Consider the following 10,745-nt stretch of genomic DNA (forward strand, 5'->3'; position numbering starts at 1 on the left):
GGGAGGCGTCTCGGGGACCGTAAGAGATGATGTTGAGACACTGTCCAGAACCGTAGTATGTCGGCCAGGGGACGTGTGGGAGACACGGTGTGGAGCCATCAACCATCACTTGTACTACGGCGACAGGTGGTTCACTTGCTTCAATTGCACAAGTTAGTTTCATACTGCAATTCACCAGGGTGCAGTTGATTTTCTTCATAGATATTTCAGACTTATTTACGTTCCAGACATATAAGAGTTGGACTCTCGGGATTCTGCAACTAAAGACTAGAACTCCAGCGGCCCAGCCCAACATAAGCATCAAGCGCATTCTTTCGACATGCCGCCCACTCTCATTCTCGTTCGCCATGCCCAGGCACTGCACAATGTAAACAGTAAGTAGGCGCACATCCAAGTGCTTTGAGCACATTCTCACATGTCACAGAGGACTACGACATCCCCGATCCGGATCTCTCCGTTTTGGGCTTGCAACAACTCGAGGCCCTGAGGAAAAGTCTCATGGAGAATTCTCTAGCTCAGAACGCAGGACTCATCATAACGAGCCCCATGCGCCGGACCATCCAGACCGCCTTGGGATCGGTCGACTGGCTGATGGACAAGGGAATCAAGTTGGAGGCTGATGCCAATTGGCAAGGTACGACCATGTCTTGCTCATGCTACATACGAATCAACTCCCCATTTCAGGGCTGACCCCTGGGCTGCTATTCTTCTTACTATCATCACCAATTTGTATTATTGCAAACAAAAACACTGACAAAACTTCAGAAAATTCGGCCAAACCCTGCGACACAGGAACCCCAGCCCCTCTGCTAGGCGCCGAGTTTCCCTCCGTCGACCTCTCATCCCTGGACCCCATCTACCCAGACAAGACCACTCCCGCCGGCGCGCGCTACTCCTACACCAAAAAAGCCATTCTGAACCGCAGCCAGACTGCGCTGAAGCGCTTATATGATCGCCCGGAAAAGGTCATCATCGTCGTCTCACACTCGGGATTCCTGAGATTGGGTGTCTCGGGCTGCTGCTTCTTCAACGCCGATTACCGTATCTTTGACTTTTCGGAGAGAAATAGCCCGGAAGACGCGTACAAGTTGGCGCAGAGACAGGAAACGGAGGAAAAGGGTGGTGGGTTGGGCTGGAGTTTGAAGAAGGAGGTGATGCTGGGAAGTGACTTGCCAGACGAGATGCCGGAGATCGATGCCTGAAACCCCAAGATAGAGACGAGTGTCACGATATTTCTCGGCAGCGTGTCCAGGCTTCGAATCCGAGTAATATCGGCGTACTAAATGATGATCTGATGAGTGGTTGTATTCCAAACAAGTGAGCAAGCGGCCGTAGACTTCAAGATATAGACTTCACGGTAGATTCTAGAATTTGCTTCCCTATACTTTCTGACTAATTCGGCTTTCATATTGTATGTGCGTCTAATCAGCCAAGGTACATACATGGTCAGTCTGCCGAGGAGTAAGTGGTACTGTCAAAGCTCAAACCTCTACCTCAGACGCTACGTCTCTCCGCCATCTGTCACTGTTGTTCTTGTATGGACATACGCCGAATCGCATGCAGATTTGGATATGTTTTCCTATCGACGCTTTGTTTCTTAGCAAGGCCTGGACATAATCTTAAGGCCCGCATGGAGTGCCTACTTGTTTATTAAGCTGACTTCGACACCTCGGCGTGAGCTATCACGTCGACTAAACCCCAACTAAGAGCATCATGATTATTGGAACACTCTTCATTGACACTTCTCGTCTAGCGTAAGTCTCAATGTGGTAAGTCTTGTACCAACGCTCTCTGGGAAGGTTTCCATGCCGTTATGCTCATCCCATAGTCAACCATTATCTGCTGGTTTCTTTTACCAGTTGCAGCACACTCCAGCGGCTGGAGCAAGTAACGAATTTAGACCCATCTGAAACATATCATTAGCTCTGGTCTACTCCTATATCACCGCCACTCCCCTTCAGCACCGCGGCCAGGTTACTATTAGTCGAGATGGCAGCGTAACATCCACGTCTTCCGAGAGGGTAGAATTCAAAGTCTCGATATTTCCCGTGGTGGCAGGCACCAGATTACCGAACCTGATTTGCTGTGTATAGGAGACACAAATAACAGGTTCTAGATTTCTGCCGGTTTATTCGGGAGCTGCCAGGGCTTGGGGTTCAGTAAGCGTGTGAGCTGCCCATCTCGCTGTTACGTCGATGAACAAGTCGCTGTATCTATTTGCGATTGGAGTAATGACTACTGTTATTTGTGTTATGGGGAAGAGCGTGGTGGTTACGTATTAGTTAAAATCAAGCACTCAACGAGTTAATACAGGTGCAGACGTCAATAGCAGTTTGACCATACTGCCCGCGCTAAGCTCATTTACTTCCAAAAGTCTGTCAAACAGCATGCATTTTCGAATTCTCACATTTGATATCAAAAGCCTCGCAGCTCCGAATGGCGCCGTTTCTTGGTGTATGGATCGGCATTCCAGTCCTGGCCTGACTTCCGTGTCCGTCTTTGGTTGGCGCCTGTAAGACATGGCCTTTTTCAGCATTTGATAATGATACCACGAGGGGAATCCGGTAATCCTCAATCTGTCAACAGAAACACTAGCGCACAAACAATGTCCGACAGACAGAAAAGTTTACGTCACCGACTCACATTGAAGGCGCGGCTGTGCATTGAAGAAGCTTCCACCTTCAAGTTCAATTAAAAAGCCACAACAGACTAAAGTTTATTGAAATTTATTCAGAGCTATATACATCTGACAATTATAGTTCGACCTGACAAGTCTTTACATTATGTCCGGTCTTCTTACACTTACTACATCGTCGTACAGTCGACGGACCAGCCTTTTCTTTACCCCCCCTCGAGCGCTTGTCCTCCTTTACCTGGGCCTCCGCGTCCTTCCGGGCCAAAATGTCTAGGGCATCCTCGACAGTAAGTGCACCTCCTTGCCGGACACGCGATTTTTTTGCCCTCCGACGCTTGCTTAGTGCCTCATTTGCCTTGCGAAGGGTGGAGCACTCAGCCTTCAAGAGGGTATTCTCATGGGCTAATCAAGTTATACCCTTCGCAAGGTGGCCAACAGCATCAAAAATTGGGGTCGGAGAGCTTCCCTGATGTCTGGCGATTCGGCGATTGACAAAATCGGACTGCGAGAGAGCCTCTGTCGGGTTATTTGGCGTTTGCGAAACCCAAGGGTCAGCATCTGGAAGAGAGAGGCTAACGGGTGTAGGCGACCGAATCCTAACATCCAGCTTCGAGATAACGGCTTCAGGGTCGTGGGGGGCTAGGCCGGCCCCTCGAAACCCTGCCTTGATGTTTTTGTCGGTTATTGTCTTTAAATAAGCCTCCTTAAAGGCGATAAAGAACTCGACCTTAGTAATGTGGTTAATATGGGACTTGATAAGCCGAAGGCTACTTTACGTCACTTCTTTGTTACCTAAAAAGTTTTGGTGTAGAGTACGATCTGTGTCAAAGCTTAAAACAAGTTTCTTGTGCTCTGATTGGCCCAGAATTTGTATTACCGGCCGAAAATCGATCCGCAACTGGATGACGGCTCTAAATAAGTGGAACGGCTCAGCTGGCAGGCTGGCAGCCAGCTGGAAGCTCTCTCCCTCCAAAAACTCCAAAAACAAAGCGATCAAATATTGCACGATCGCCCTCAAATTTCCCAGCCTCGACGAGGGATAACGTAACATAGTAATGGAGCCTGATTCAGGTTGCTAGGAGCAGCCTGGAACTGCATCTACTATCATCTGCGGGCGCTGTGGTATAGAGAAACCAGCGAGCGACTTCGTAAACAGGAGGAAGCCTTCGGGACCACTAACGCGCAACTGTCAAGGCTGTCGAGGGCAGCGAGATACGCAGGTAGAGTCTTTATCACCCTTTACTTATTATGGCAAAATCTAACCTCCGTAAGCATTATCGTGCCCAAGGCGCTATTCAGTCGCTGCGGAACGTTCTTTCAATTCGTCCCTCACCGAGCAAACCAGCCTTAAAGCGATCAGATAATAATGCTAACCTATCCCCACCCAGCAGACTAGTGTCTGGACCTCAGTCGCCTACAGAGCTGCGGAAGCGCACTGCCAGACAGCTGTTTCCCGCGCCGGTTTCTTTCCCGAGAGTAGACCTAGGTACGCCCGTTCTAGGCCAATTCGAGAAGCAGTCTTCTCGTGATCAGTCTCTACAGCTAGTGCTGGGTACGCCTATAATAAGCCAAGGTCAGTCCTTCCGTGCGCAGTCTTCGCATGGCTTCACCTCCTTAACACCTGAGCAAGTGCGGCTAGAGCTGGGTACGCCTCTTCCAAACCTGGGGCAGTCCTTACCGCCTGATCAGGCACCAGCGCTACCACAGGGTCCTTTTTCTACGGGTAGGCCTGAGAGACCCAAAAAAAGAAAGAAGCTACCAGAAACCCCTACGAAGGCCCAGGCAAGAGCCCAGCAAACCGTCGTCCGCCGAGAGCACCGAGCCCGACGACGTGCCGGTGAAGACGTGTCCCAGACTCCTACTACATCCCAGCTCCAGGAAATACTCCAACCCGCTGGCATGTCGAGATCGAATACTTCTTGCCAAGTTCCTATCCGGGACCAAATATTGGTTGATGACGACCAGATAATAGTTAGCGACGACGAGGACCCGGCCAGTGATAATTAGGGAGACTTCTCTGACCCTGACCTCGACGTGGAGGACTATTTCAATCTCGTGTTATCGCCAATCCGTCCCCAAAGGATACTCCGTCAACTTGGGAACGAGGATAACAACGAAGACGCAGTGCCCTATCGCGGCTGCCTTCCTCTCAGGGCCGTTGTGGTCCTCAACCCGGCACATACGGCAGGCCAAGGAACTCACAGGGCCGACCGACTAGTCGCCGTAACAGGCGCCCAGGCAGCTCGCCGGAACGGTTGAGATTGCGCGTTCCCTCGTTCGGATCAAGCAGATTTCGAAATCCAAGGACTAGATTTCGCCGGAGACCTGAATGCATCTGCTTTAGCACCGCGGGATCAGGACATCCTCCATGAGCACTGGACTGCTCTGGATAACGAGGAGATGAAATACTGCGTCCGCTGCAAAGAATACTGGTTCGATATGGACCTTAACGCTAACGAAGTATGTAAGCGCTGCCGCTATAAGGATTATAAGCGAGGTCTTGATGAACCGCTCTTCTTTTCGGTGGATAATCAGCTCGACTTCGGTCCCATGGCAGCTCAATTGCCCGATTTGACGCCTGTGGAGGAGTCTCTGATCGCCCGCGTCCACGTCCACGTTAACGTGATGCTCGTCCGTGGTCAGCAGTACAAATACTCGGGCCACGTTGTCCATTTCCTTCGGGAGGTAGGGCTCGTACACCACCAGCTGCCACTATTGCCGTCTCAACTTATACGATCCTCCTGCGGCCTGCGAACACCTCCTCACACGCCCTCCTTAGCCGCCAGTTTGTCCGGCAGTTCCGTGTTCGTAGGCAGGCTGTCGCCATATGGCTTGACTACCTTCGGCGCCATCATCCCGGCTATCGCCATATCGTAATTAACGAAGGTCGCTTAAGTCAGCTGCCACTAGAAGGGAACATAGTCGACGACGTACCCCACAGCCAGGTCGAGGATGCTACAGTTGGCCCAGAGGACGACGAGAACGCGGAGCCAGACGTTCAGGAGGAAGCGGCGGTGCCAGATCTGCTTGCGAAGGATACCGAGCTCTCCGCTCTACTGTCTGTCCTCGAGGGCGAGTCGGCGGTTAGCCCTGAGATACCCCTAAGCTTACAGGCGGCCGGCCAACACCAGCTGGAGATCCCCCATATACGGCGTACCCCAATTAACGAGTTCAATTCCTCGCAGGCGCTGCTATCCCTCGCATTCCTCACCCTGTATCCGGACGGCCGCGCTGAGTTTGTAGAGCCGCGGTTGCGCTCGATTGACTATAAGGATTACATCAAGCACGCGATGCGCTGGCACGACGGCCGCTTTGCACGCCATCACACCTTCCGCTTTGTCGCCTTTAACACCTTGATGCGGATGCAGGCGCGTGCGCAGTCCAGGTTCTTCGTGAAGCAGCGTGACGACAGCCGCGTGCCGCTCACGCGGGAGCAAGTTATTGAGGCTCTCGAGCGACCCGATGACCCGGAGGCGCAAGCGCTCATCAATTCCATCACCAGGCATGCAGAGCCTATCCGCGGAACCCGCCCATTTTGGATGAGGCGGCGCCGAGAGCTTGAGTCGTACGCGTACAACCTCGGCTGTCCCAGCGCCTTTATGACCTTCAGTCCGGCAGATCTACACTGGTATAGTCTGTACCGTCACATGCCCCGATTTGCTGACTGGCTAGCCGCCGCCGAGCCTGCTAGGATGGCTCTATCGCGCCAGCTACTATGTGAGAACCCCCATATCGCAGCGTTCCACTTCTATCGGCGCTTCACCCTATTTAGGGATATTGTCCTGAAGAAGAAGTTCAACTTAACAGACTACTGGGATCGCTACGAGTGGCAGGGGCGTGGCAGTCCTCATAACCACGGGCTTTACTGGATGCAAGGTGCTCCGATTATGAACATGACGGACGACGCTGCTCGGGAGGACTTTGCCCGAGTCTGGGGCTATCACATTACTGCTGCCAACCCGGAGCCGCAAAGGATCATGCCTCAGGGTGAAGGCAACCCCCTAAGTATTGATCCTCGGGGTGCGGACATGAACTTTCTGCGGTTATCACAGATCGTCAACCGGTGTCAACGACATAAGTGCAAGGAAGAAGGGTCGTAACATGGCTAGTGATCTGCAGGCGGCAGCTACCGATATTGAGTCTGCGAATATAACAAACCCGGAACGTGTTTGCCGGTTCGGCTTCCCCTACGAGCTGCGCGAATACGCCGCAGTGGTCATAAAGGAGGGCAAGTCCTACTACACCTTTGAGGAGGAGCGTAACGACAACTTACTTAACCACTTTAACGCGACTATTATGCTTGGTTGGATGGCCAATGTCGATATCTCGCCCTGTACGAGCTTACAGGCAGTAATCAACTACGCGGCGAAGTACTGCAGTAAGGCGGAGACGAAGACTTTATCGTACCGCTCCCTTGCCGACCAGGTGCTGCCACATACCTCGCACGTTCAACCCCTGATGTCCTTCGCATCGCGCCTCCTTAATAAGCTTATCGCCGAGCGTGACTACTCCGCTCAGGAGATTTGCCACCTCCTACTAGGGATCCCTCTCTCCGAGGGTACCCGGGTCGTCGTCACAGTAGACTGTCGCCCCTTAGAACAGCAGGGTCGCTCGTACCGGGTGGACGGGCACGAATTTAACGAGACGACTGGCATGTATAGCAAGTATCTATCGCGCCCAAACCGCTGCGAAGATGTTACGTTCTTTGAATTTGTTACAGACTATAATATGAAGACGTGGAAGAAGCTAGCCCGCCAAGCGAAGCAACGAGTGGTATCCTACTTCCCAAAGTATAAGCCTGGCAAGGGAGCTGCTCAGTTCGACGATTTCTGCCGCGTTAAGCTTACGATGGTCCACCCCCATCGGAACCCCGAGGACTTGCTCTCCCTAGATGGGCATCAATTTGACTCCTTTACACAGGCCTACGAGTATTGCCGCTTTACTCACGAGCATACCGATGATTATTATGGGGAGATAAACGGCCTGGAAGCCGAGGAGGATAGGTTCGAGCCGGAGATCCACGAGGAGGACGTTCGGGAGGAGGATTGGCATGAGCTGGCCCGTATGCTCCCTAATCAGCCGCTCGAGGATGAGGATATCGATACCCTTGGCCGCCGAGATATTGATCTTAACTACGACTGGTCTCTACACGTGGGCCGCTACACAGGCGATGGAATTCTGCAAGGTGACTACTGGAAGCAGCGTATTGCGGAGAATCCGCTGCAGCTTGATGTAGACGACCAGCCCCCCGAAGCTTGCGATACCCTTAATATAGAGCAGCGCCTTGTTTACGATACTGTGATGGACCATTACCGGACTTGCTCTCGCTCGCAGCTGCTCCTCCACGTGGACGGGGGCGGTGGAACAGGTAAGTCGTACCTCATTAATATATTGTCTGCTCACCTACAGGCCGCCTCAGGCGTAAGGGGAACACCTATCTGGCGTGCCGCTCCCACCGGTGTAGCAGGCAACCAGATATCTGGCACTACTATACACTCGCTGCTCCGGCTTCCCGTCGATAACTCTTTCAAAGAGCTCGCGTCTGTTGATAGGATACAACTCCAGAGAAAGCTGCAGGATATTAAATACCTAGTGATTGATGAGAAGAGTATGCTCGGCCTGCGCCAACTATCGTGGATCGATACACGTCTCCGCGAAGCGTTCCCGGATAGTAACGACGAGTTCTTTGGCGGGTTAAACATCCTCCTCGTAGGTGACTTCTTCCAGTTACCCCCCGTACTGCAGAAGCCGCTCTTCTACGATAAGGAGGTCAGGGGTGTCGAGATTAAGGGCAGGAACGCTTTCCAGCAATTTCGGAAAACGGTGTTCTTGAGGACCGCCCAACGGCAGAGAGGCAAGGAACAGGCTGGCTTCCGCAAGGCGCTCGAGGAGCTTCGCTTATTAAAGCTGTCAGTCGAGTCCTGGAAGCTGCTCGCCACCCGGGTCCAGGCGAAGCTTAGCCAGCAAGAGATTGACAGCTTCCGTAATGCGCTGCGGGTGTACGCGACTAAGGACAAGGTAAACGAGTACAATTACTACCATATGTCGCGTCTGTACAGTCCAATTGTCCAGGTTGTGGCCAAGAGCGTCGGCCCCGGCGCCGCTACCACCGCGGACGATAAGGCCGGCAACCTTGCGAAGCAGTTCCCCGTATGTATTGGCGCGCGGTTGATCCTTACCTATAACCTCTGGCAGGCGGTTGGCCTCTGTAACGGCGCTAGGGGCACTGTGTATGACATCGGCTGGGCCGCTGAAGCAGACCCGGCTCGAGATCAGCCCTGCGTAATCCTTATCGAGTTCGACAAATACTCTGGCCCGCCTTTTCTCACCACGCCCGAAGGTGGAAAGATCGTGCCGATCTTGCCTGTGCAGAGGGATTTCCTCGTCGGTGCGAAGAACTGCACGCGCACCCAGTTTCCGCTGGTGGTTTGCTACGCTATTACCGTCCACAAGTCACAGAGTATTACAGAGGACCGGATCGTTACAGACCTCTCTAACCGGGACTTCCAGACTGGCCTGAGCTACGTTGCCGTCTCGCGTGTCAAGACTCTGCAGGGTTTAATGCTAGACGCTCCATTTGGCAGGAACTACCTGTTTTATGAGAAACCGCCAGAGGGGATGTTAATGAAGCTTAGGGACCAGGAGCGCAGTGCAAGACAAACTCTGTAGGGGAACTTATTTAGATCTATTAAATAACTAACTATATAGCCGAGTTTTGTTGCTTAACCGCCTATATACATTAATACAGGTTTTCCTCGATTATTCTATGCTTCTCTATAATAGTAGTAGCCTTCGGCGGTATTGTCACTCGTAGCCCTACTCTCTCCAAATTGAGTGACGGCGTAGTATTTTAAATATATCAATCTCTCGACCGTATATACGTTTCAAGACCCCAAAGCACCCGACATCAAGTGGCTGGGTTAGATGAGACGAGTGCGGGGGCAGACTGATAGTAATAATGCCGTTAGACTTGCAATAAGACTCGAAATCGGCCGATGTATGACTCTCATGCCCGTCCAATACTAACAGCCGATACACGCCTCTTTTGGTCGAGATAGTGTGCTTATTGAAATGTTTGATCCAGTCTAGACCAGTCTCGTTGTTCGTCCACCCGTTTTCGGTCGGTTTGACTACCCAATCGGCTGGTAGGCCCCCTCAGTATACCAATTAGCAAGGTGATAATTCCCTTGAGTTACCAGAAATGGCGGGATGTCGCGACCCTCCGGATTGACACAGGTAATCGCCGTGGCCCATTCCCGGTTACTTGGCTGGACCTTCTTGCCTCTACCATTACGTTCAGACGAGGTAATGACCATCGAGCGTTGAATACCGCCCATCATAAAGCCCGTCTCGTCGAAGTTCCACATATCGCAGTCCTGGATCCCGTATTTGGCCCTCATATTCGATACAAGCCGGAACCAGTCCTCAACAATCTTTGGATCCTCGCAGAGAATCCTCTGGAAGTCATACGAGCGAGAAAAACGCGTCTGTAACTCTGGGGTTCGCTTTAAAAAGCGATGCGCCCAGAGCTTGCCGACGCGTCGGGTACCCCGCGTCGCAAGAATGGAATTGGCCATATCTTCCACACCCTCTAGCCGGGGAGGAAACCCTCTCAAATCTAGGTCAAGTACATGCTAAACAATAGCTCTTTCCTCTATCTTGGCGAGTAGTGCGCTATTCGTCCAGATTTCGGTACGTGGGGTGCGACCGTGGATTCTGTCACGGAGTGAGGACTCGGGTACACCGTATAGTTTTGCTGCTCGACGTTGGCTCGGCAAGGTTGATTTCGGCTTCTTGGGTTTGAACTGACATGGTGTTGTTGTTGAGGAAATAAGTGTTGAAGTCAAAAGGTTGGAAAAGTTGAAAAAGTGCGCGACTCGGTGTTAAACCACGTTATATATAGTTCAGATTATCTAAAGTAGTATATAGAGATTCAAACGTTACTTCTAACCCGAAATTCTATATAATAGTATCTCTCTATTTCGTAAGATAATTTATTATTATTAAGTCGGCTGGTGTAGTTGGTCACTTCGCTGGTAGATAAGTCCCGATTTGAGCCTCGCCCACTTGGGTCGGTGACGAGTCGCGGGTTCGAATCCCGCAGCTGACA

General features: G+C 51.9%; 3 protein-coding genes and 1 non-coding gene across 4 annotated transcripts; all 4 read left to right on the forward strand.

Annotated features, from left to right (window-relative positions):
- Positions 1-134: 134 nt before the first annotated feature.
- On the forward strand, positions 135-1,392 carry BCR38DRAFT_479289 (histidine phosphatase superfamily). Its single transcript, XM_040863142.1, has 3 exons — positions 135-374; positions 425-634; positions 766-1,392. The coding sequence occupies exons 1-3, from the start codon at positions 320-322 to the stop codon at positions 1,200-1,202; spliced, it is 702 nt and encodes a 233-aa protein (XP_040709430.1). The 5' UTR covers positions 135-319; the 3' UTR covers positions 1,203-1,392.
- A 2,256-nt stretch (positions 1,393-3,648) lies between these two features.
- Positions 3,649-4,910, forward strand: BCR38DRAFT_145527 (uncharacterized protein). Its single transcript, XM_040853664.1, has 2 exons — positions 3,649-4,208; positions 4,266-4,910. Exons 1-2 carry the CDS (start codon positions 3,884-3,886, stop codon positions 4,640-4,642), a joined length of 702 nt encoding a protein of 233 aa, XP_040709431.1. The 5' UTR covers positions 3,649-3,883; the 3' UTR covers positions 4,643-4,910.
- On the forward strand, positions 4,850-5,956 carry BCR38DRAFT_453089 (uncharacterized protein). Its single transcript, XM_040861566.1, has one exon. It carries the CDS (start codon positions 5,036-5,038, stop codon positions 5,510-5,512), a length of 477 nt encoding a protein of 158 aa, XP_040709432.1. The 5' UTR covers positions 4,850-5,035; the 3' UTR covers positions 5,513-5,956.
- Positions 5,957-10,642: 4,686 nt separating this feature from the next.
- BCR38DRAFT_t378 lies at positions 10,643-10,745 on the forward strand. Its single transcript has one exon. It is a non-coding gene; the product is annotated as a tRNA-Thr (tRNA).

This window comes from Pseudomassariella vexata, assembly GCF_002105095.1.
Source record: "Pseudomassariella vexata strain CBS 129021 chromosome Unknown BCR38scaffold_30, whole genome shotgun sequence".
Classification (NCBI taxonomy): Eukaryota; Fungi; Ascomycota; class Sordariomycetes; order Amphisphaeriales; family Pseudomassariaceae; genus Pseudomassariella; species Pseudomassariella vexata.